General features: G+C 36.8%; 1 protein-coding gene across 3 annotated transcripts in view; it reads right to left on the bottom strand.

Moving 5' to 3' along the window:
- Nucleotides 1–2,897: 2,897 nt before the first annotated feature.
- Nucleotides 2,898–27,511, bottom strand: part of SGK3 (serum/glucocorticoid regulated kinase family member 3) — a 116,661-nt gene continuing 92,047 nt past the window's right edge. For all 3 annotated transcript variants that reach the window (XM_069600199.1, XM_069600200.1, XM_069600198.1), the window contains 9 exons: nt 22,619–22,702; nt 22,372–22,503; nt 20,291–20,403; nt 20,160–20,196; nt 19,228–19,314; nt 17,121–17,216; nt 14,955–15,110; nt 7,183–7,272; nt 2,898–4,744 (listed from right to left, as the gene is read on the bottom strand). In XM_069600199.1, the coding sequence (XP_069456300.1) occupies nt 4,574–4,744; nt 7,183–7,272; nt 14,955–15,110; nt 17,121–17,216; nt 19,228–19,314; nt 20,160–20,196; nt 20,291–20,403; nt 22,372–22,503; nt 22,619–22,702 (966 nt within the window). In that variant the 3' untranslated portion in view covers nt 2,898–4,573. The remainder of the gene's footprint in view (nt 4,745–7,182; nt 7,273–14,954; nt 15,111–17,120; nt 17,217–19,227; nt 19,315–20,159; nt 20,197–20,290; nt 20,404–22,371; nt 22,504–22,618; nt 22,703–27,511) is intronic.

Genomic DNA, 27,511 nt, shown 5'->3' with positions numbered 1-27,511 from the left:
CTCCTCCTTTCCTCTGATTAGTATTAGCATGCTATATATTTTCTCCATCTAGTTAATCTGTATGTCTTTATATTTAAAGTGGATTTCTTACAAACAACATATAGTTGGGTCTTGATTTTTGATCCACTCTGAAAAAATCTTTTAATTGGTGCACTTAAGACCATTTATGTTCAAAGTGATTATTGATATAGCTGGATTAATATCTATCACATTTGTCACTGTTTTCCATTTCCTAGCTCCTGCCTTTGTCTTCTATTCTTTTTTGCCTTTCATGGTTTTCTCTTTTCTTAGCATGTTATATTTTTCCCTTTTTTAAATTGACTGTCCTAGAGTTTGCAATATGCATCTACAACAAATCAAAGCCCACTTTCAAAGAACATTAACAGCTTCACAGTACAGTGAAGTACCTTAGTGTGAATACTTTATAACAACAAACTAACCTTACTCTCTCCCTCTCATCCCTTGTATGATGATGTCATTTTACTTATATAAAAGTATGAGTAAGCATATTTATACACTATATACATACTCAGATAACATTATTATTTCAAACAAACTTAATTATCTCTTAATAAGAAAAATGTTTTTATTTTACTTTCACTTATTCCTTCTTGGATGCTCTTCCTTTATGTAGATATGAGTTTCTGAATTATATAATTTTCCTTCTCTCTGAAAGCGTTAGTCACTCAGTTGTATCCAGCTCTGTGGAACCCCATGAACTGTAGTCCATCAGGCTCCTTTGACCTTGGAATTCTCCAGGCAACAATACTGGAGTGGGTTGCCATTTCCTTCTCCAGGGGATCTTCCTGACCCAGGGATAAAACCTGGGTCTCCTGCAATGCAGGCAGATTATTTACCATCTGAGCCACCAGGGAAGCCTTTCTTCTCTTTAAAGAACCCTTCTTGGAAGGCAAGCCTATTGGCAACAAATTACCTCAGTTTTTGTCTGTCTGAGAAAGTATTTCTCCTTTACCAAGCTGGTGGGCTTTCTCCTCTTCTTGCTATCATAGCTCCTGAGAAGTCACATGTAATTCATATCTTTGTTTCCCCTAGGAATTTTTGTCCCTAATTTATGCCTAGGTATAGTTTTGTTTTGTGGTTTTTGCATTTACTCTGGTGTTCTCTGAGCTTCCTGGATCTGTGATTTGGTGTCTGACATTAACTTGGAGAAATACTTCTTCTATTCCTTTCTCTCTCCTTCTGGTATTCTCATTACACGTAAGTCGCATCTTTTGTAGCTGTCCAACAGACTGAGTGCGTTTCTGTTTCCTCTCCTCCCACCTCCACCCCTTCGGTGGGCCAGGATTGCTAGAATGGACTGGACTTGGGTACTTCCCTTCCCATACGTCAGTTAGGCTCTGATAAAACTGCTGTGGGTCAGGTTCAGATTAACTAGTTTCTTCTAGGAGCAAGCCTTGTTAAGAACACAGTGCTCTGGCATATTTGAAAATGGTTCATTTTCCCTCCTCATACTGGAAGTACAAGGAAATGTTTTTCTTAGTTTGTGAGAAGTTGGTTCAGCCCTGGGAGATAAATCTCACAAAATTGTGGGGACCCCTGTGACCAGGTTCCCCTGGACTTTTGAACTCTCAAAAAGTTGTGCACGTGATCTCTAGCATTTGTTATATAGGTTTTGCCACCGCTGCAGTGCCTCCTGCAGGGTTGCCTGCTCCAGTAAACCACAGCTCTTTATACTCGGCCATCTGTCTCTCCAGTCTTAGGGGCAGCAGTTTGCCCTGTGTCCTCCACTGTCATGTGTATCCAACAAAAGCTGCTGATGTTTCAGTCTGCTCAGCTTTTTCTTAGGCAACTTCTAAGCTCCATACACGTGGAACTGGGAAAACGGAAGTCACTACTGCACATTCCTGTGCACTTGCATTGCTTAGGTGATGCTGTTTTTCTCTCTTTTCCACTTTTCCTTTGGTCCAAATTTCTGATTCACTTATCAGTAATGTGGTACAATGGCTAAAATACTAAAGATGGTAGAATAATGACTTAACTTTTATTTCTGTAAGTAAAAACTGCTATTACAGGTAAGTGGCAGAAAATCCCACTTCAAAAAACAGCTAATTTCCAAACTACATACACGAGGAAGTAAGTTATTAATTTTAACACACTTCATTAAAAGTCATTCCAGCACTACCAAAAATGTTCCTATAAACCTACTCCCACTTCTCATACAGAATGTGATATACAAAAGACATAAAATATCTGTGTAAAGGTCAGTACATCTATGGATAAATCACCACAAAAGTTACAGGTATGCTGAGAGAGATTGGTAATGGTAAATTTTTATAGTGATAAAATTTTATAGTAATAAATATTACAAATATTTAAATCACTTTTCAAATGTTTATCATTACTGAAATTATATCCTGACAGTGTTTGCTGGCTCCTAAGTTCAAAAATTATTTTGGCATAGACAACTTTTGAGCAGAGTACTTGTTGCCAGTATCTGCGTCAGTTAACACCTCCCTGTGGGTGTGCCAAATTCTGTAATTTTCACTCTGTGCTGTAACATGACAAAGGTTCGGAAGCTCTACACTCTACCATATGCAATAAAATAAGAGATATGTATAGCATGAAGAATGTTGGGGCTTCTTCATTTCAACCTTTGAGTTTATTTTGGCAATAACCATGAATAGTTCAAGTATTCAAATAGCATATATTTTCTAAAAGACAGCATGCTCTGAGAAAAAAGATAATCTTGAGTCTTGGAAGAGATTTTGCCCACTGAATATTAAACATGTCAGCCTATGATAATCTAGTACTTTCTGTGTAGGCCCAAATATTTAAAATGTTATACTTCTCTCCCTTACATATATGAATAATTACTGTTTGCAATGACTATTGTAACCATCACCAATTTTAAAATAATGGCAGGCATTAGATGATCATTAATCTTTTTGCTAGTTTTTATTATACTTATAAGATCTGTATTTCTTGTGACCCGAGAAACATCAGTATTCTATTTAAAATCTGTTGTTAAAAACATACAATATTGCACTTTAATATTTGGCAGTTTAAGGAACAGCTGAGTAAAAAAATCATACAAGAAACTACAGTTTTTATTTTGCTTTACAATAAGCAAAGAGCTTTGTATAAAAGCAGAACTTACAGTAGTGCCAAATAAACCAAATATTTACAGTGTTGCTATTAAAGTCTTACCTCTAAAGGAAGATTCAGTGTATTGGATGCAAATATTACTAATCTAACAAAAGTACATTCTCCCATCCCCGCTTCTGCTGAATGATTGTAAACTAAAGGGAATTCTATAATTTCTTTCTCAAGAGAAAATTACATGAAAGAACGCTTGTTCTTGAGGCATCAAAACTGTGTCACTGAACTCTTTCAGTTTCCTACAAGACTTGAAAAATCTCTAAACTAAGAATCAGAACCCCAAGGTAAGCATAATTTTTAGTTTTCCGAAGATACTCCTTTTGTACAAGTATACAAGTTGGTTTTTAGTATGATTTTAAAGGTCAATTTCCTGTACTTTTTCTAAGATAAATAAGATACTATGTATCTGCCTAAATTATTTTTAACTTTTGTTACACTGTAGTAAAACTGTAGAGATTTATACTGACCCATAATTTGCTATTCTTTTAATTCCCAATTAGGTAAACAGACAGTGCAATATTCTTATTACTTATCAACCAATTAAGAAGACAGCTTCGAACAGCTATTTGCAAAAGCAAATACCAAGATTTAGACCTACTTAACAATATATTAAATATTCAAAAGACCAAAAAAAACATAAATAGAATGTATTGGTAATATAAATACATGAAACAGAGACATTCATTTTTGGCACCACCTAAAAAAAAAATCCAGCAGTTACTTTATTTCCCTTCAGATCTTTGGGAATATTTAAATTTTCTAACTATTAAACTTTTACTTTTCCTCCAGAGGGAACTAATTCACAAATTTGAACTGGTATTTCAGAAACGTAGAATTTCCTCTTGTTACTTCTTATTTTGATCTGTAGAATGAACAGTTATCCAAAGCATCAGCTAGCAGCCAGTGAATTAACTATGCTTTTATATTTTAATCCTACCAAGGAATGATTATGTCAAACAGTGATTCATTATGGAAAGATATGGTTTTTTTCTTGAACAACCATGTACCAATTGCATAGTTGTGATCAGAGAACAAAGGTCAAAGTAGAGAGCTACAAAGGCATTAATATACATTAACTGAACTGCAATAAGACTGCTAAAAAACAGCCGATCTTGGGTAGATGTTAGTGTAAACCTAGAGGGGAAAAAAACAGTCATTAGCAAAAAGTTTTTTTGTTTTTTTCAAAAAATAGGTTAGTGCTAAGAACAACAGCTTTCAAAATTTGTTTAAAAATAAGCTTAATAAACAAGAATACAAATTTTAATCCAAAACTTAGCTCTTTGAAATGCCCTATTTTCTTGCATACAGCAGAAAATACATTTTTCATAGTTTTGAACATTACATGTAAAAATGAGGCACTAGTTAAACATATTTGAATATATTCACACAAACAGAAGTTTCCGTCTCATCTGTAGGCTTATATTTGCTTAACGGTTTCTGGAGGGCAGACTGTTCACAAAAATAAGTCTTCTGAAGGAGGCGCGTATGAGAAACCAACAAAGGCATCATCTGCCTCTAGTACGCTGGCGTTCACTATGGAATAGTCAGAAGACACACAGACAGAATACGGAACTGTTTCTTCTGTAAACACTGCATCAAAGTTCCTGATGTCATCTGGTCCCACCTAAAACATTGAAAAGCATACCATTATTCACCATATCTTTTTTTCCCATTGATGTAGTCACCCATTAAAGCCCTCTTTGGAATCCGTCCATTTATTCCTGGCAACTTTAGATGTCTTCCTACTCCATCCTGTCTCTTGAAACATTTCCTGCTTTTTCCTTTTTGACTTTCATTATTCATGCCCTTCTCCCAGTTAAGGTTCTTGTTGTTGGGTATAGGGAGGAGAGAGAAGGGTGAGGAAGGCCAGTATGACAGAGTCCTTGCCTCTGTTCATGTGACTCTCAGGTCCTGTAACTGACCTGCGTACTCTCTACCCATCATCACCTCTAAGTTTAGAAAAGGTGCTCAGGGAGGTTTTTAAGACAGCATTTTGCATCTGCTCTTCCATAAAATGCCTGCCCATCCAGTTTCTCAATTCTGGGAAGGCCTTTTGATGAAGAAATGAATATTAAAGGTGATTCTACAGAGGTCATTCATTCAACATCTGGCTGTGACACCCTTAGCTCTGGAGACCTAACGGGACTGGAACCTGGGAAGTGAAGTATCGTGGCTACTTAGGCTCAAAGGCAGTGGTTAACCTTCCTTCAGGAAGCTGATACAAGCTAATGGACTCTTCCCTTCCAATGTATTTACAGATCAAAACTGGGATACAAACTCAGGTGGTTCACTCTTCAAGCCCATCCCTGAAACTGTGGGTGTTTTCCACTCAGGGGAAGGGAATCCTTAAAATGGCCAATTCACCAACTCTAACCAAGGTAAATGGATTCACAGCAGATATGGAAGTCAAGGATAGAGTTAGCCCAGCAGGTCTACAAACAAGCAGAGCAGAGACCAGGGAAATCCAGGATGCTAGATCCTTCCACATGAGAGATTCTCCAACAGAGGAGAAAGAATGCTAAAAATTGTATTCATGTATGTATATAAAAGTCATCAAATTCTCATTTATAACCCTAGAAGCATGGACTCTGGAACAAGACTAAGGTTTGAATACTGGCTATGAAGGCTGCTAGCTATAATTCCTTATATAAACTAACCTATCTCTGTGAGTTTGTTTCTTCTTCTCTGTAAAATAAAAATACTACCATAAACCTGTTAAGGTTATTGTGAGGACTAGATGCGTTAATACATAAAATTTCCCAAATCTGACACATAGAAGGTACTCAATAAATGATGACAAACATTCCTTCACTTGACTTTATAAATATTTTATGAGTACCCTGATGGTTCATGGCTCATATTGCGAGGGATAATACTGCATGGCTCATGTTAAGAGTGAGAAAGGACTCTTTTCAAAGCATCCAAGCTCAAGTTCTACTTCTACAATTTTAATTTTAAACTTTTGCGAGTGATTTGACCTTTTTGAGCCTAAGTTAATTCATCTGTACTATGTGGAAAACACCAGTACTATTTCATAGGATTGTTGTCTGGCTTGAGTAAAGACACTAGTATTGAGGACAGTATAGGAGCTAATTTTTAAATCTTTGCTCATCTGTTAGGTGAAAAACAGCAACATGTGAGGGTTTTTGCCTTCCTTAAATGTCAGTGAGTTTGAACATCTCAAACATCTAGAAACCATCTGTATTTAGTTTTCTGTAATTGCTTACTTTGTGTCTTTTGTCCATGTACAAAAGCATAGAAGGAATAATGACCTTGAATCAGGCACAGCTTTGAATCACAGCTCTACTACTTTTAACCAGCTACATGACATCTCTGAGTTTCCATTTCTTCATTTATCAAACATGTATAGTAAGAACAGTAATAGCAGTAACTTGGCAGCTTATTTGACACATAAATTACATGCTGTAATGCATAAGAAGTATAATATGCCTACATATAGGAAGCTATCATTAGTAACATCACTATTAGCCTCCTCATGATTTATTAATAATCTCCCTATTATTATATATTTATTTCCAAACATTTCAACACTGTTAATCCTTTAAGTAAAATGTTTCCATCAGAAGATTTAACAAGTCAAGGTAACATAAGCATTTTTATAATACTGTCTTACTGTTTTCCAAATAGGATGTAACAATTTACATTATCATTAATAATGTTTGACTGTAGCTGGTTTTACATCAATCTAGGAAAAAGTACATTAGTGTTACTTAAAATGTTTTTTTTAATAGATATGAATTTGATACTCCATGGTCACTTTAATTTGCATTTTTTTAACCTATTGTGCTCATTCCTTTTTCACACATGCTCTAAAGAAAACACTTCACAGATACTGGGCTGGAAGATATTTGTATCAATCTAAAGTAACTAAAATCTTAGGAATCATCTTGAAGTTACCAGTTGCACCTGACCTGTTTCATAAATATTTCGTCACTGATTCAGTTTTATTCAGGTCAGATTTTGAGATCTAGTCCTAAAATTATGAGGAGCTATAGTCCCACACTTCACTATTTAGAATGAAAGACTTGGATGTAACCTTACCACGTTAGGATTAAATGGTGGTGGAATCTTCTTCTGCACAAGATCAGTCCAGCTGAGTGACTCAAAAAAGGGATGATTCTGAATTTCAAGCTAGAATAGTAAAGAAACAGATTTATTATTTACTAATTGCCAACATCCACTGGATCATGGGAAAAGGAAGAGAGTTCCAGAAAAACATCTATTTCTGCTTTATTGACTATGCCAAAGCCTTTGACTGTAAGGACCACAATAAACTGTGGGAAATTCTGAAAGGGATGGGAATACCAGACCACCTGACCTGCCTCTTGAGAAACCTATATGCAGGTCAGGAAGCAACAGTTAGAACTGGACATGGAACAACAGACTGGTTCTAAATAGGAAAAGGAGTACGCCAAGCCTGTATATTGTTACCCTGCTTCTTTAACTTGTATGCAGAGTACATCATGAGAAATGCTGGGCTGGAAGAAGCACAGGCTGGAATCAAGCTTGCCAGGAGAAATATCAATAACCTCAGATATGCAGATACCACCACCCTTATGGCAGAAAGTGAAGAGGAACTAAAAAGCCTCTTGATGAAAGTGAAAGAGGAGAGTGAAAAAGTTGGCTTAAAGCTCAACATTCAGAAAATGAAGATCATGGCATCTGGTCCCATCACTTCGTGGCAAATAGATGGGCAAAGAGTGGAAACAGTGTCAGACTTTATTTTTCTGGGATCCAAAATCACTGCAGATGGTGATTGCAGCCATGAAATTAAAAGACACTTACTCCTTGGAAGGAAAGTTATGACCAACCTAGATAGCATATTCAAAAGCAGAGACATTACTTTGCTGCCAACAAAGGTCCATCTAGTCAAAGCTATGGTTTTTCCAGTGGTCATGTATGGATGTGAGAGTTGGACTGTGAAGAAGGCTGAGTGCCAAAGAATTGATGCTTTTGAACTGTGGTGTTGGGGAAGACTCTTCAGAGTCCCTTGGACTGCAAGGAGATCCAACCAGTCCATTCTGAAGGAGATCAGTCCTGGGTGTTCACTGGAAGGACAGATGCTAACGCTGAAACTCCAGTACTTTGGCTACCTCATGCGAAGAGTTGACTCATTGGAAAAGACTTTGATGCTGGGTGGGACTGGGGGCAGGAGAAGAAGAGGACGACAGAGGATGAGATGGCTGGGTGGTATCGCCAACTCAATGGACGTGAGTCTGAGTGAACTCCGGGAGTTGCGTGATGCGACAGGGAGGCCTGGTGTGCTGTGATTCATGGGGTCGCAGAGTCGGACAGGACTGAGCGACTGAACTGAACTGAATGCTAAAAGATAAACCCAAGGCGAAACACCCCAAGACACATATTAATCAAATTAACAAAGATCAAACACAAAGAACAAATATTAAAAGCAGCAAGGGAAAAACAACAAATAACACACAAGGGGATTCCCATAAGGATAACAGCTGATCTGTCAATAGAAACTCTTCAGGCCAGGAGGGAATGGCAAGACATACTTAAAGTGATGAAAGACAATAACCTACAGCCCAGATTACTGTACCCAGCAAGGATCTCATTCAAATACGAAGGAGAAATCAAAAGCTTTACAGACAAGCAAAAGCTGAGAGAATTCAGCACCACCAAACCAGCTCTCCAACAAATTCTAAAGGATATCCTCTAGACAGGAAACACGAAAAGGGTGTATAAACCCGAACCCAAAACAATAAAGTAAATGGCAACGGGATCATACTTATCAATAATTACCTTAAACGTAAATGGGTTGAACGCCCCAACCAAAAGACAAAGACTGGCCGAATGGATACAAAAACAAGACCCCTCTATATGCTGCTTACAAGAGACCCACCTCAAAACAAGGGACACATACAGACTGAAAGTGAAGGGCTGGAAAAAGATATACCACGCGAATAGAGACCAAAAGAAAGCAGGAGTGGCAATACTCATATCCGATAAAATAGACTTTAAAACAAAGGCTGTGAAAAGAGACAAAGAAGGCCACTACATAATGATCAAAGGAACAATCCAAGAAGAAGATATAACAATTATAAATATATATGCACCCAATATAGGAGCACCACAATATGTAAGACAAATGCTAACAAGTATGAAAGGGGAAATCAACAATAACACAATAATAGTGGGAGACTTTAATACCCCACTCACACCTATGGACAGATCAACTAAACAGAAAATTAACAAAGAAACGCAAACTTTAAATGATACATTAGATCAGTTAGACCTAATTGATATCTATAGGACATTTCACCCCAAAACAATGAATTTCACCTTTTTTTCAAGTGCTCATGGAACCTTCTCCAGGATAGACCACATCCTGGGCCATAAATCTAAACTTGATAAATTCAAAAAAATTGAAATCATTCCAAGCATCTTTTCTGACCATAATGCATTAAGATTAGATCTCAATTACAGGAGAAAAACTATTAAAAATTCCAACATATGGAGGTTGAACAACACACTTCTGAATAACCAACAAATCACAGAAGAAATCAAAAAAGAAATCAAAATATGCATAGAAACTAATGAAAATGAAAACACAACAACCCAAAACCTGTGGGACACTATAAAAGCAGTGCTAAGAGGAAAGTTCATAGCAATACAGGCATACCTCAAGAAGCAAGAAAAAAGTCAAATAAACAACCTAACTCTACAACTAAAGCAACTAGAAAAGGAAGAGTTGGAGAACCCCAGAGTTAGTAGAAGGAAAGAAATCTTAAAAATTAGGGCAGAAATAAATGCAAAAGAAACAAAAGAAACCATAGCAAAAATCAACAAAGCCAAAAGCTGGTTCTTTGAAAGGATAAATAAAATTGACAAACCATTAGCCAGACTCATCAAGAAGCAAAGAGAGAAAAATCAAATCAATAAAATTAGAAATGAAAATGGAGAGATCACAACAGACAACACAGAAATACAAAGGATCATAAGAGACTACTATCAGCAGTTGTATGCCAATAAAATGGACAACATGGAAGAAATGGACAAATTCTTAGAAAAGTACAATTTTCCAAAACTGAACCAGGAAGAAATAGAAAATCTTAACAGACCCATCACAAGCACGGAAATTGATACTGTAATCAGAAATCTTCCAGCAAACAAAAGCCCAGGTCCAGATGGCTTCACAGCTGAATTCTACCAAAAATTTCGAGAAGAGCTAACACCTATCCTACTCAAACTCTTCCAGAAAATTGCAGAGGAAGGTAAACTTCCAAACTCATTCTATGAGGCCACCATCACCCTAATACCAAAACCTGACAAAGATGTCACAAAAAAAGAAAACTACAGGCCAATATCACTGATGAACATAGATGCAAAAATCCTCAACAAAATTCTAGCAATCAGAATCCAACAACACATTAAAAAGATCATACACCATGACCAAGTGGGCTTTATCCCAGGGATGCAAGGATTCTTCAATATCCGCAAATCAATCAATGTAATTCACCACATTAACAAATTGAAAAATAAAAACCATATGATTATCTCAATAGATGCAGAGAAGGCCTTTGACAAAATTCAACATCCATTTATGATAAAAACTCTCCAGAAAGCAGGAATAGAAGGAACATACCTCAACATAATAAAAGCTATCTATGACAAACCCACAGCAAACATTATCCTCAATGGTGAAAAATTGAAAGCATTTCCCCTAAAGTCAGGAACAAGACAAGGGTGTCCACTTTCACCGCTACTATTCAACATAGTTCTGGAAGTTTTGGCCACAGCAATCAGAGCAGAAAAAGAAATAAAGGGAATCCAAATTGGAAAAGAAGAAGTAAAACTCTCACTGTTTGCAGATGACATGATCCTCTACATGGAAAACCCTAAAGACTCCACCAGAAAATTACTAGAGCTCATCAATGAATATAGTAAAGTTGCAGGATATAAAATCAACACACAGAAATCCCTTGCATTCCTATACACGAATAATGAGAAAGTAGAAAAAGAAATTAAGGAAACAATTCCATTCACCATTGCAACGAAAAGAATAAAATACTTAGGAATATATCTACCTAAAGAAACTAAAGACCTATATATAGAAAACTATAAAACACTGATGAAAGAAATCAAAGAGGACACTAATAGATGGAGAAATATACCATGTTCATGGATTGGAAGAATCAATATAGTGAAAATGAGTATACTACCCAAAGCAATTTACAAATTCAATGCAATCCCTATCAAGCTACCAGCCACATTTTTCACAGAACTAGAACAAATAATTTCAAGATTTGTATGGAAATACAAAAAACCTCGAATAGCCAAAGCAATCTTGAGAAAGAAGAATGGAACTGGAGGAATCAACTTGCCTGACTTCAGGCTCTACTACAAAGCCACAGTCATCAAGACAGTATGGTACTGGCACAAAGACAGACATATAGATCAATGGAACAAAATAGAAAGCCCAGAGATAAATCCACACACATATGGACACCTTATCTTTGACAAAGGAGGCAAGAATATACAATGGAGTAAAGACAATCTCTTTAACAAGTGGTGCTGGGAAAACTGGTCAACCACTTGTAAAAGAATGAAACTAGATCACTTTCTAACACCGCACACAAAAATAAACTCAAAATGGATTAAAGATCTAAATGTAAGATCAGAAACTATAAAACTCCTAGAGGAGAACATAGGCAAAACACTCTCAGACATAAATCACAGCAGGATCCTCTATGATCCACCTCCCAGAATTCTGGAAATAAAAGCAAAAATAAACAAATGGGATCTAATTAAAATTAAAAGCTTCTGCACAACAAAGGAAAATATAAGCAAGGTGAAAAGACAGCCTTCTGAATGGGAGAAAATAATAGCAAATGAAGCAACTGACAAACAACTAATCTCAAAAATATACAAGCAACTTCTGCAGCTCAACTCCAGAAAAATAAACGACCCTATCAAAAAATGGGCCAAAGAACTAAATAGACATTTCTCCAAAGAAGACATACGGATGGCTAACAAACACATGAAAAGATGCTCAACATCACTCATTATTAGAGAAATGCAAATCAAAACCACAATGAGGTACCACTTCACACCAGTCAGAATGTCTGCGATCCAAAAATCTGCAAGCAATAAATGCTGGAGAGGGTGTGGAGAAAAGGGAACCCTCCTACACTGTTGGTGGGAATGCAAACTAGTACAGCCACTATGGAGAACAGTGTGGAGATTCCTTAAAAAATTGCAAATAGAACTCCCTTATGACCCAGCAATCCCACTTCTGGGCATACACACGGAGGAAACCAGAATTGAAAGAGACACATGTACCCCAATGTTCATCGCAGCACTGTTTATAATAGCCAGGACATGGAAACAACCTAGATGTCCATCAGCAGATGAATGGATAAGAAAGCTGTGGTACATATACACAATGGAGTATTACTCAGCGGTTAAAAAGAATTCATTTGAATCAGTTCTGATGAGATGGATGAAACTGGAGCCGATTATACAGAGTGAAGTAAGCCAGAAAGAAAAACACCAATACAGTATACTAACACATATATATGGAATTTAGGAAGATGGCAATGATGACCCTGTATGCAAGACAGGGAAAGAGACACAGATGTGTATAACGGACTTTTGGACTCAGAGGGAGAGGGAGAGGGTGGGATGATTTGGGAGAATGACATTCTAACATGTATACTATCATGTGAATTGAATCGCCAGTCTATGTCTGACGCAGGATGCAGCATGCTTGGGGCTGGTGCATGGGGATGACCCAGAAAGATGTTATGGGGAGGGAGGTGGGAGGGGGGTTCATGTTTGGGAATGCATGTAAGAATTAAACATATTAAAATTAAAAAAATAAAAAACTAAAAAAAAAAAAAAAAAAAAAAAGATATACTGAGTGCTCAATGAAGAATTTTAGGAAGCCAAACCATTCCCACTTGGTCCCACTCCTTCCAAAGTTCTTTCTAGGCACATGTTCATGTCATTCAATGTGGCAAAACAGTGTGGACAGACGCCCAGAGGAAGCATGGGAAAGTTAACTCAGAATGACCAACTTAAGTTATGTCCTCTTCAAGTCATTGTTTCCTCACAGGTAAATGAGGTTAACATTTCTGCCTTATATATTTCATAGGTTGTTGTAAGCATCACTGGCAAATATGGAAATAAAAGTGGTATGAAAGGAATGAAGTACTACCTAGATACAAAGAATTATTACTACTGAATGTGGAGTTAAAAAGATATCAAACAAGACTTTTACATGGTGAGGCTGAGGTAAAATTCAGGTGACAAGCTCTACTATCAAGAACAATTCCACTCTGGGTTACTACTGTTGAAAGCTGGCAAAGTACTCATACCCATTCCACCTTTTCTCCTACAAGGAGCCACAAAGTGTATAAAAGTAGGATCCCTCTCCTGCTTCTCAGGGGAAGTGATATCTGACCAGAGTTCTGGAAGATCAGTAAGAAGGAGCCAGACAAAAAAGAATGAGGGGAGAATACTCCAGGAGGCATACAAAGGGCCTGAGGTGGCAGACAGATTAGTCTGGTCAAGAAAACAAGAGCCCAGTATGGCTGCAGTATAGGAAAAGATGGGGACTGTCACACACAGAGGAGCTCAAGAGGTAAATGGGCTGTACAACACTGGGTCTACGTGAGGAGTCGTCTCTGCTGATTCTATTTTTGCTATAAAACAGAAGGCAACAGCATCTGCTAAAAGTGAAGAAGGAAAGGAACATAAAAAGTCGGCAAGAATGCTGGAGTGGGTAGCCATTCCCTTCTCCAGGGGATCTTCCTGACTCAAAGGATCGAACCTGGGTCTCCTGCATTGCAAGCAGATTCTTTACCATCTGAGCCACCGGTGAAGCCCAGAAATTTGGAGAGAAGGTCTAAAATAGTCACTACAGAGAGCAGGAGCATTAGGTGGAGAAGCACCCAAGACTAATGACTAGACTTCACAGTGCTTCTCATATTCTCAGTTGTGTAACTTCCGTCAGCATGGTCCACCAGCAAAGGGATGGCAAATAGATTGATTCATCCAGGGTTCCAATTTCTGCGAGTGAATTAAACATAAGGACTGAGGTACAAGGAGGGAGGGGGCATTAGCAAGGCTCCCTAAAACAGTGGACTCTGGAGCCCAAGTCCTGCACTTCACCAGGGAGTTCACTATTCACAGCTCAAGTTCAAGACTGGCAAACAGCCCTCAAGAATTCCTGAGAACTTTCAATGAATTTAAAATTCATGTTCCTCAGTAATTCATGAATTCAGTAATGTAACACCAGTAACTTTGATAGCAATTAAATTATTCTGATTTGAAGTGAAAAACAAAAAGAAACAACTCTTGCAGATCCCATAATTTTTTAAGGAGGTGTCACATTTACATTCTCAGGAAAAAAAAGTCACTGAACGATAGTTCAAGCAAAAGTTACTACCTCATGCAGTCAAGGGGCACTTTAATTCTTCCTAAACAAAATGAGCTAAGAGTTTAGGCAATCAAAAAATGCAAGTCACACATTATTTTTTTAGGAAGAAGGGAGGAGCAAAAATGCTAATAAATGAAATAAAACAAATAACAGGATATGAAAGCTGGATATGGAGGATGAAAAAGACAGATCAAATTATTCTGAAGGTCAAATGAAAAAAATGCACATGCAGGAGTTTTATACACTGTACAGTTTTATATAAACCCTGGTGAAAATTTTTGGGACAAGCATGCTTCTTTTTCATGGTACTGTTCTTTAGGAGCTGTATTTATCCCATTAAATACTACATAAAATGAGGATTTTTCTTCAAATGATAAATAAATAAAGAGGGTACTGAGAAAGATGTACATACAAAGTCTTCTTTGGCACCGAGTCGATTTTGCCTGTCTTTTTCTAGGAGTTCTTCCAGAATGGACCAGGCAGTGAGGCTCACTCCTGGCCTCAAATTTAGAGGCTTGTGAAGAATATTGTCGTACATTTCAGCCACATCTCGGCAATAAAAAGGAGGCTTAAAAAAAAAAAAAAAGAGAAAGAAAGTTAGTATTAATTGAACTATGCACAAATGGGGTTTAAAATTGTTAGATTTGGCCCTGACCTAAAGAGAGCAGTCTGCGTCCAGCAGCTGCAGAAAAGCACTGGCATATCTGGGCCTGTGTACCCTTACAGTAAGGCCTCCCATGGGAAGAGATTTTAAAAGTCAGCACACTGTAGAGCTTAATACATGGTCACTGAATGAATAAGGGCCACTTTATTCAATAACACTAGGCAGACAGGTGTGAATTGCATAGAAGTTGTAATAATAACTGTTTTAAAGAAAACAACCTCCAACTTCACCATAAGACTTAATGATAGAATTACTGGAAACAGAGATTTGACACAGGGCAAACATTAAATGATTTCTTGAGACACAGTAATATACTAATTTAAACGGATTTCTAGAAAGTGTTCTTCCTAAGAACTTGTGGTGATGGCAGTGTCCTGCTGCTGTAACAGCTTAAAGACCTGAGGTACAGCTTCAACGTGAGGATCGGCCAGTTCATTACTGAGTTAAAAGTTTTAAAGGAAAAATAATTTAAGAAGTTACAGGCTTGTCATTTTTTCCCTTTCGTACATGAAAGAAAATCTTCATTTTTCAGTTTTTAAAATGTAACTTTATTTCTGAATCATTAATATAAGCCTGATTAATGAAGTATGTGATTCAAATATTCCCTACTGAGTCAGCTGCATTTTACATGCAATGATATTTTATACTCTCAAAGACTTCTAAAGAAATTAAAAGGATATGAAAATATCAGGATGAGAAACACTCAACACTTAAAGAATGTAAGATATAACATGGTTAGCAGGTCTTCTAACTTACCAGCATAACCAGAAAACTAGGTCTTTTTTTTTTCAATTGGAGTATAATTGCTTTATAATGTTGTATTAGTAACAATGTGAATGAGCTATTAAGTATACATATATCCCCTCCCTCTTGAGCATCCCCCCATCCCATCCCTCTAGGCTGTCACAGAGCACCAAGGTGAGCTCCCTGTGTTAACACAGCAAAACTGGGTCTTTTTAACAAGCGGACTGTGGTCAAGGGCAGAGAAGAGAGTGTTGGCTGTCAAAGGCATCTGTCATTCAAAGTTAACAACCTGAGACAAATTCTCTAAAACATACCTCAGGGGTTAAATTTCATCACCCCTGTTTTCAGGGGACACACACACTCACACACAGCAAACAGAAAAGCCACGCCCACCTCAGGTCTCAGTGACGGTGGGCGTGGCCTCATGAGGGCAGCATCGAGTGCATGGCTCCCAGCATGAGGCTGCTGGCCACTCACAGGACCACCAAGAGAACCTAAAAATGTCTGTCCTGGCTGAAATGATATTAACTCAATGTAGTAAAACAACTTGACTTGTTAATCAGAAGTATTGGCTGATAATGTCTTTAATTAATAAAAACTGGGGAAACTGATTACATAGTAAACATCACTTTTTTCCCAATGAAAGCTTCAAGACATGGTGTTTATGGTAAAGGAAATAAAGGACTCCTGGTGATTAAAATTGAAAGAAAAAAAGCAGAGCACCAGTATCCTAATTTAATCCTATGAAAACAAAATACAAGGCAAAACCCAAAAGGTATTATTATATTCTGATAAATAAAATCTTTTCTTTTCCATCTTTTTGAAATTAAGAAAATTAGAAATTAGGCAGAATGGCTAGAGTAAACTGACTGAAAGTGGGTAATTTTAATGTTATAACTAGGTATCTATTTCTAAAAAATGCTAGTGGGATGAGAATATTTGAAGTAGTGATTAGTGTGGCAGAAAAATAATTCTAAAAAATCAGTAACAAAACAGGTTTTCTTTTTGTGCATACCCCTAATGTGGTTCTGGATTCATTTAACCAGGTTACTGCTGTTCTGTTAGTGTTATCTAGTTAACAAGCGTCCACAAGATTACTGAAAGGCAAAAGAGAAAACTCCAATCAACTGCAATGTACTGGAATCATAACAACAGAGTAGAAACACATACCAATCCATAGAGCATCTCATACAGAACAGCACCAAGGCACCACCAATCCACAGTGTTGTCATAGGGCTGTTTTCTGATTACTTCAGGTGCTAGATACTACAGAAAAGATTAACTATTAGAGCAACTCAGAAACAAATCAAGACAAAACCTAGGAATAATTAAGAAATTTAATAAATCTTAGGCGTTATATTACACTAAATGAAACATGTTATCTAGATTTTCAGTTGGTTCGGTATTCTCACTGTATCAGTGGTTCCTGGTCAGTGGTACTTGAGAGTACACCGGGATAATTTTCAAAAACTACATATTCAAGTATTTTACCCAGAAATGATGATGCAGTAAAGACATAGAAGGATGACAAATATAGAAACCATAATAAAGTAGGTATTTTACAGGGGGTTGTCTTTCACAAAATTAATTTTAGATTAATTAATTAAATCTTATTTCTCTTTATTCTTCTTTTTCTTGAAGAAACAAGTCATTATTGAAGAAAGAATTCTTAATATGACAATTATAATTCATTTTTTCCTTTTCAGTGAAAGAAAAAATTAACTGTATTCTTATTTAAGAATTATGACAGTAATTCTTTAATGTATTATTTTTAAAAGTTGTATAAGTTATTAGATGGCTATCATACTTCAACTTGTAAAACATTTAAGCATCATGATTTCGCAAATATAAAACAGTGAATTTGAATTTTAGACTCCAAAATATATATTTCCTCTTCCCACATGAAATATATACGATGAAATACATTCTTCAGCTTTTTTTATGTGATACGAAGAAATGGGAAAATAAATAAAAAGGGTTTACTAGTTTCCGATCACATTAAAATTTAGATGACCAAAAAAAGCTACCTGGCACTTAAGACTGCAATAAATAGGATATTTTAAATGTATGTGTGAAATTAGAATAACAAGGCTTTAATATAAATCTTAAGGATTATTATCACTGTCTCAAATGGAAAGATACATTTTCTGCTAGTTAACATGATTAGAGAATAGGATGTTCTGGTTAATAAATTCTGATTTGTAATCCCCGCCCCCCATACACATTGCTTTATTTTCTTGCATTAAATAGCTTCGTTATAAAATATTTTAACCATATAAAAACCATAAATATGTAATGGAAACCAACAGAGCTGCCATCCAAACATATGCAACGCTAACATTTTGCCATATTTGCTTTAGCTTATTTCCTTTAAAAAAAGCAGCTTTATTGAGATATTCAAACACCAAGCAATTCACCCATTTAAAGTGTACAATTCAATATATTTACAGAGTTGTTCCAACATTATCACAATTAATTTTTGAACATTTTCATCACTGATTCATGATTTTTTTCTTAAGGATTAGAAATATAATCAAATGCTTGAAGAAATCGAAGATAAACTTTTAACATTAAAAACAAGCACAAATAAGTGTAATTTATCTTTGTTGGTTACTGGTGATATCACAAAACCAGAGTTAAAAAAAAAACTACCAATAAACTTTTAAATGTTTATTATATAAATGTTTATTTAAAAAAAGAGATGATTATCAGATATTCCCAGCTGGTTGGAAGCTGAAAACATTTTATTCTACTTTTCTTTCCTTTTTTTTGTGTGGCCGCACCATGATGTATGTCAGAGAAGGCAATGGCACCCCACTCCAGTACTCTTGCCTGGAAAATCCCATGGACGGAGGAGCCTGGTAGGCTGCAGTCAGTGGGGTCGCTACAAGTCAGACACGACTGTGCGACTTCACTTTCACTTTTCACTTTCATGCATTGGAGAAGGAAATAGCAACCCACTCCAGTGTTCTTGCCTGGAGAATCTCAGGGACGAGGGAGCCTGGTGGGCTGCCATCTATGGGGTCGCACAGAGTCAGACACAACTGAAGCGACTTAGCAGCAGCAGCAGCAGCATGAGGCACGCAGGATCTTAGCTCCCCAAGCAGGGACTGAACTCACGACTTCTGCAGTGGAAGCATAGAGTCCTAACCACTGGACCACCAGAGAAGTCTCTTTACTCTACTCTTCTGATTTCAAATTTTATATATGCAATTTGTGATTCAGTTTTGCATTTCATGTATGATTCCATGAATGACAAATGAGATAAATTTCTTACCTCTGGTGTCCCACAAAATGTTGTTGTGGTGTCAGAAATAGCAATTCCTTCTTTACAGAGCCCAAAATCTGTTAAGACGACATGTCCCTGACAAACACAGGGGCAGTAAAATAAAATAATGCATGGATATAAATTGACACTTTTAAAGAACATTTGATTTTGAAATAATCATAGACCAAAAGCAAACTGCAAAAACTAGTACACAAAGCTCCATGTCCCCTTCCCTCAGCTTCTCCCTCCTCCCACGCACCCCATGCTGACAGCCTATATAACATAGTACAGCGTCAGAATCAGGAAATTGACACTGGTACAATTCCGTTAGCTAGACAGCCACCTTTATTCAGTTTTCACTCTTTTACACGTATGCGTTTGTGTTTATGTGTTGTTTCAGTTGCTGAGTCGTGTCCGACTCTTTTGTGACCCCATGGAAAACAGCCTGCCAGGCTCCTCTGTCCGTGGGATCTCCCAGGCAAGAATACTGGAGTGGGCTGCCATTTCCTTCTCCAGGGGATCTTCCCGACCCAATAATCAAGCTCACGTCTCTTGCACTGCAGGTGGATTCTTTACCACTGAGCCACCAGGGAAGCCCTGTGTGTACCTCTATGCAATAGAGATATATAGATTTGTGTAACTACCTCTACAATCAGAAAACTTTCATCAACCCAAAGGAACAAAAGAACTCTCTTATGTTACTGCTTTATTTTTGAACTTCCCTATCTCTTAGACCCTGGTCCCCTTACAATTACTAATCTGTTCTCCATCTCTCTGGTCTGGATTTTTTGAGAATGTTATATAAAACACTCATGTATGAATGGAACATGTGTTCCATTATATGGAATCACAGTGTAGAACCTTTGAGGCTGACTCTTTTTCATTAAGCATAACATCAACAAGAATTGTGAACCAGCAGATTTTTAAAAGCCAATACTTACTACTGAATCCAACAGAATATTTTCTGGTTTCAAGTCTCTATCAAATTAAAAGGAAAGAAAAGCAAAACTCAATTTGAATTGAAACAAAATAATAAAAAGACATTTTCAGAAGTGCAATTTTAAAAATTTACCTGTACACTATTTTGATGGAGTGCAAGTAACCCAATGCACTGGCAATCTCAGCAGCATAAAACCGAGCTCTGTGTTCAGGAAAGGACCGCTCTCTTTGTAAGTGAAAAAAAAGCTATAAAATTGAAGTAAAAAATGAATACTAAGATAATTCACACATAAAGTGAGACAAATATACTCTGTAAATATAAAAACAGGATTTATTTTCATTACCTTGAACATGAGATAAAAAAAGCACCAAAGTACAGAATTTTGATACTCCCTTGCCTGTATCCCCCATCCACCCAGCAATCATTCTCTCTTCAACCATAACTCTTTCCCTGCTCTTGCTAACTAACTCATCTATTTACCCCTCAATCCTCCAGTGTGACAGTATCCTCACCACACCAGGCAACCCCCCTAGAAAAGATTATTAATGAAGACCAATGATCTTGATCTTTCCATGTTAATTATCTTACTTGATTTTTATTATTTGAATTAAACCAAATACTATTCAGAAATTGGTAACTAGTGGCTGGCAGACCAAACAGAACGCAAAGATATAATCTGTTTGAACCAAATGCTGTTTTCAGAAAAATCTAAAATAACTGGTAACATTTAAAAGTTGGGAAAATTTTTTTGGGTAAAAACTCATAGTTTTAGTTTCGGGCAGGTGGCAAAGGGAAATGGGTGGGGGGGGGGGGCAGGTCTCTGAACCATTAAGCCTAAATTCAGCATGGTAGCAACTGGCTGAAGCTCAGTGGCAGCTGGATTCTCCAGTTCATTTTCTTTTTTTACTTTCTGGCTGTGCTGGATCTTCACTGTGGTACACACAGTGGCACATGGGCTTAGCTGCTCCACAGCAGGTGGGATCTTAATTCCCTGACAAGGGATCGAACCTGTGTCCCCTGCACTGGAAGGCAGACTCTTAACCGCTGGATCACCAGGGATGTCCCTTCAGTTCATTTCTTACACTTCCTAATTCTTCATGTATTTCTTACAACCCACCCTCTAGTCATCAGGTTACCTGCCTAAGCTAATTTTGCCCTAGGTTCTTATTCTAAATCTTTAGGTTCTAAAACAATGATCTCTCATTGGGCTTTCTTCTACCTTGGAGAGTTCCACCTCTGCTCCTTACTACCCGCAATGCTTCAAGGATTGGTAAGGTGTCTGTCCTCAGTTTCTCCACTATTATTCTTTCTCTGGATACCTTCCCAACCAACTCAATCCAATGACTTTAACCACCACCTCTATGTGGATGTCTTTCACATGGACTAACCCATATGACTTAATCCAGTTATTAGCTTCTCCGTACCTCACTAAGTTTCTTTCTTTGTCTTATACAACACAATTGTTGTGAGAATAAAACAGCATGTATAAAGAGTCATAAGAATGCTCAATACAAGTTAGCTATTACTGGAATTACTATCTTACCAGCAGCATTTCTCAAAAATATATTTCAATATCCCTCTGATTCAGAGTTTTGGGGATTATTATTATTAGATTTGGTTCAAACAAACAAAAGGTGACTGTGTGGTTTAAAGAAGTTTTTAAAAAATAAATCCTGGTTGTCTTTAAGGCATTAATTTCTCAAAGTCTCAAATATGCTGAAATGTATTGTAAACCACCAAGGGGCTATAACATGAAACATTTTCCAAACTAGCTTCACCACAGAACCCTTTATTACAGGATCACCTCGTCTGATTAACAGTTGCACGTTTTGGAAAATGACAGACTAATGTTTATATGCAACTGCTGAAATGTTAATTATCAAAAATTACAAATCAAGTTTCATTCCAATGTTTCAATATACGTTCTTGCTACATAGCTCAGTGACAAAACTATCAGAGAAGTCCGTAGCTTCATAACAAGGTTCTTTTATGAGCTTCCCACCTACACCATAAGCTGCTTAGGAAAAGAACTTTATGTCTCACTTCTCCACATCCTGCACTGTGCTGATTAGCCAGCATCTTATATACTATTGCTACTCAACAAATAGCTGTCTATGCTGGGCTTTGCTTCCAAAACCCTTAAGAAAAACTCTAACTCAATTCTATTTTTTTTTTCCCTAAACATCATCAATACTGAAACACTAATTACTCACCTCCCCTCCATTAACAAAATCCAGAACAAAATAAAGCTTTTCAGTTGTTTGGAAAGAATAATGTAATCCAACCAAAAATGGATGTTTCACATTTTTCAAGAGCACATTTCGTTCAGCCATAATGTGTTTTTGCTGTTTAAAAAAATAAAAAGAAAAGGTAAAAAAAATCAAGTTGCATTATACACCAGAAAACAATTCTGTTAACTGAGAAGATGGATATAGGAGAAACAAAGCTATTTTATTTTACCTCTTTTCTATTGAGAACTATCTTTTTCTGTAACACTTTGACAGCATAAAATTTTCCATCCAGTTTCCGTTTTGCAAGAAGAACCTGTTATATTTAAAGATTGTGCTGTTAGAAATATCAATGTTTTGACAGAGACAATTCACTTATCACTAAGTCAATACTTAAAATTTTTACAAAAATAAAGTCCACAACAGACCTAGATAATGTTATGTTTTTATTTTGAAACCTGAAAATTCCTAATTTGTTTCTACAACTCCACTTTTCCTTAGATATTTTACTAAAACCAAAGAAATGTTGATGATTTAAAGAGCCAGGCATCGTTTGTCACTTAACATGCTAATGCTTAAGGTTTTTACTAAGTGTCAAAATCTATCTATACTGCTTGAGAAATGTGTGTGTTTATGTGTGTGTGTGTATGCTAGCCCTGAGTCCCAAAGTGTCTTTGGAAAATACTGAGGCTATAAATTTCATGGCTACATTAAAAAAAAAAGAGAGAAGAAAATGGTTTCTCAGCGATCAAAATGCATTTTCGTTTTAACATCTGGGTTTCTCTTACAGGGTTCAAATTTAGAAGCACTCAGAGAAACAAGCACCGTACGTAGCTGAGATTCTATAACGGGCTGTGGTGCACACAGACACTTCATGGGTGTGAAGAAACTTGGAAGATCTTGCCCCAGAAAAAAGGCAGACATACTCCAAAGTTTTAGAAATAAATTTTAAGGGATTCAAGACACCCTACAAGTTGTGTAACTATCAGCGGATACATTTCAAAACGTCTTGAGATGATCTGCTGCTGGTGACAATGCTGGGCCTTACTTTTCAGTACATCTGTGGTCTTCCTCGTTTATATCTGTAATCACAGTCTGGTCTTGAGAAAAACACCAAACTCCAACAGACAGACATCTTACAATACACGTAACCAGTGCTTCTCAAAACCATCAAGGCCCTCAAACACAAGCAAAGTCCTAAAGAGACATGACAACTAAATGTCCTGGATGGGACAAAAAAACAGGACACTGGGTAAAAACTAAGGAAATGTGAATAAATGATGGGCTTGAGTACATAATTATGGATCAATATTGGTCCATTGCTTGGAACAAATGTACCATACTGATGTAAACTAGTGGTTTGGAAATTCTCTGGACTTTCTTTTTAAAAAAATTTTTAAAATATTTATCTTATTTGACTGTGCTGGGTCTTTCTTGTAGCATGTAGGATTTTTAGTGCCAGCATGTGGGATCTAGTTTCCTGATCAGGGATCAAAACCAGCCCCCATGCATTAGGAGCTTGGACTCTCAGATACTCAACCACCAGAGAAGTCCCCCTGAATTTTCTCTGTACTCATGTGGGTTTTTTTTTTTTTTTTGGTAAATCTAAAATGGTTCTAAAAAATAAAGTCTATCAGAAGTCCCCCTGAATTTTCTCTCTACTCAGTTTTTTTGGGTAAATCTAAAATGGTGCTGAAAAATAAAGTCTATCGATTAAGATGTTTGTTACTCATAAAAACAAAGTCAAGAATACCTTCAGGGTGTACATTTCCTCAGTTCAACTGCTAGCATCTCTCATTTCTCAGGCTTTTGTTCTCTACAATACTTGACTCCATTGAATGTTCCTTCTTTCTTACATTGTTTTTTCTTTCCTTGACAGCTCCCACCCACCTGACCTTTCCTTCTCTATACTCTGATTGGTTCATCTTCAAGTTTGTTCTGAGAAAATAATTCAAAGAATGTGGCAACTAGGAAGTACCTTGATGGCAGGCATTTTTTCAGATTAGTAGATGTGGAGAACAGATAGACAGTTAAGAAACAGATGGGCAAATGGAAAGTGGAACCAAGACCACCATTTGCAAAGTTTGTCAAACGTATTTTTCTATTTTTCACCTTCATTGTGAATCTGCATTTCTGCTTGTTTTTTTTTCTTTTGTGTACTCTGCTTTTGTTTTATTGTACTTTGCTGGTGTCTAAGCATTTTGCTAGATTTAAAGCTTTTATTAAACATAATATGCATGTAGAAAAACTCACAAACATTACAGCTCAATAAATTATTACAAAACGGACACACTGTGTAATCACTTTCAGGTCAAAAAACCCAAACACTGTCAGTAGCCTGAAGCCTCCCATTTGCCCTATTCCAGAAATGATTCATCCCCTTTCTTCCTCAAAGATGACCACTATTTTCAATTCCAGTAAAACAGGTGAGTTTTGTCTATGAACTTTATATAATTGGAATCATATAGATAATGTTATGCCTGCCTGACTTCTTTCACTCTATATAACATGTTCACATTGTGACATGTATTGGATTGGCCGAGAAATGCATTACAGGAAATCCAAATGAACTTTTTGGCCAACCCAATAGCACTGTTTTCATATTTCATTACTGTGCAGAGTACTGCATTCCATAGACATACCATAATTTATCCACTCTTTCAGTGACATTTAGATGATGAACAATGAAGCTTATGAATATTGTGGCACATGCCTTTCCTAGTGGGTATGTGCAAGCATTACTGGTGGCTACACAGCTTGGAGGGGAACCAATGTGTCACAGCTAATGTATATATTCAGCTTCCAGGTTTAACACCAGTTCTCACCACATAAAAAATGAAACACAAAGGAATACACTCAATTAAAGATATGTAAAAATCAAATACATAAAGCCACAAAACACTACCAACAAAAGCTTAAGATGAATTAAATTAACAAAGGGATATGCCATGGTCATGGATTGGAAGACTCAATACTGGTAAGATGACAATTCTTTCCAAATTGATCTACAGATTCAAAGCAATTGATCAAAATCCAAAAGAATCTTGTTGAACCTGACATGCTAATTCTAAAACTTAAGACTGATACACAAAGGGCTAAGAAGAGTCTCTTGAAGAGGAGCAAGGAGAGAAGATGTTCTGTTGAATATCAACCTTCATTTTCAAGACAATGTGGTACTGGTGCAAGGACAGACAAATCAGTTAATGAAACAAAATATAAAATCTAGAAATAAGTATAAAACAAAATCTAGAAACAGATCCAAGACATATATGGACACTGGATATATGATGAAGGTTACCCTGCAGGGTAGAAGGGAAAGAAAAATCTTTTCAATGAATTGTGTAGGACCAGCTGACATTCATGAGGAAAAAAGTGAAGTGTGACCCTATGCCTCACATTATATACATTAGATAGATCTATTTGACTCTAGGTCCAAATGTGAGCTTTCCGAAAGATAATGCTGTCTGTCTTTAACAACAGACTATCTCCAACATTCCAACAGACTGTGAGCATTTTGAGAGCAAGATGCACTTCTACTTTTCTATAGCTTATTTTAGCACAATGCCCAGCGTGTAGCAGGTGGCAAACATATATTTGCTGAATTAATGAACACACACGGGTTTAATTTTATGGTCACAGTTTCTGGTCTCTAGGGAACTCAGAAAACAAACTAGATCTAGATACTGGAAGCTATGAATATAGCACACTATAATTAAACACATACATATTTATTTTTACTACAGATTGAAGTATAATGCAAAAAAGGAACTTAAATACATTTGATGATTCTGACAACTCCCATCTATGATGCTTCTGGCTTTAGGGATTCTTCTTGCTTGCTGTGGCACACTGTCAACTTTCGTGATTCACTCAATATTCACTGCATGAAGAGGGACAGGGGTCTCAAACTTCCCTTTCCTTTTCCAACTGCTGTTTACACAGCTGCTCACTGATGTCTTTATGGCCTCAACTTAAATAATACCTCTTCAAAGAAGTCATCCTTAGGGACTTCCCTGGTGGCCCAGTGGTTAAGAATTCACCATCCAATGCAGAGGATGCAGTTCAATCCCCAGTTTGGGGAACTAAGATCCCATGTGCCATGGAGCAACTAAGCCCATGCCTGCAACTAAAGAAGCCCCTGTGTGTCAGTGTAGCCAAAATATGTATGTGTGTGTATATATATATATGCATAAAGCTATCCTTGACTAACTCACCTAAGTAGGGGCTTCCCCCCGACTGCCTACTTTCCTGTCTCTTCGCTCTAGTCTTCATCTCCTGCACAGCTTCATTACTGCATGTAATTATTTATTTGACTGCATATTTTTAATTGACTATTTCTCTCAATAGGATGTAAGCATCACAAAGGTACAAAGCATGTCATTTTTGTTCAATACTATCTAACAGGGACCAGAACAGTGCTTAGCACAGAGATGCTCAACAAAATACTCGTTGAACAAATAAATTTTAGGTTAGAATCTGAGTAGATGCCTTGTATCTTGAATTAATCTGTCAGTTCTTTGAAGGTAGAGAAAGCACCTTAATTCTATATCCTGCATATCAACAAGTCCCATGGTATCCCATATATAAAGCATGCATGCCCCTATAAACTGGTACAGCCACTATGGAGATCAGTATGGAAATTGCTTAAAAACTAAAAACAGAGCTACCATATAATCCAGCAATCCCATTCCTGAGCATATATCCCAAAGAAAACTCGAATTCAAGAAGATGCATGCACCTAATGTTCATTACAGCCCTATCAGCAATAGCCAAGACACAGGAGCAAATTAAATGTCCATCCCATTGATGGAGGAATGAATAAAGAAGATGTGGTACAAATACACAATGGAATAATACTTAGCCATAAAAAAGAATGGAATAATCCCATTTGCAGCAACATGGAGAGACCTAGAGATTGTTATACTGACTGAAGTAAGTCAAAGAGAGAAAAACAAATATTGTATGGTATCACGTTTATGTGGAATCTAAAAAACTGGTACAAATGAACCTATCTACAAAACAGAAACAGTCACAGATGTAGAAAACAAATTTATGGTTATCAGTGCGGAAAGGGCAGGGGAAGATAAACTGGGAGATTGTGATTGACATAAATATACTACTATAT

Source organism: Ovis canadensis, chromosome 9 (genome assembly GCF_042477335.2).
Source record: "Ovis canadensis isolate MfBH-ARS-UI-01 breed Bighorn chromosome 9, ARS-UI_OviCan_v2, whole genome shotgun sequence".
Classification (NCBI taxonomy): Eukaryota; Metazoa; Chordata; class Mammalia; order Artiodactyla; family Bovidae; genus Ovis; species Ovis canadensis.
This window is presented reverse-complemented; position numbering and strand designations above follow the sequence as displayed.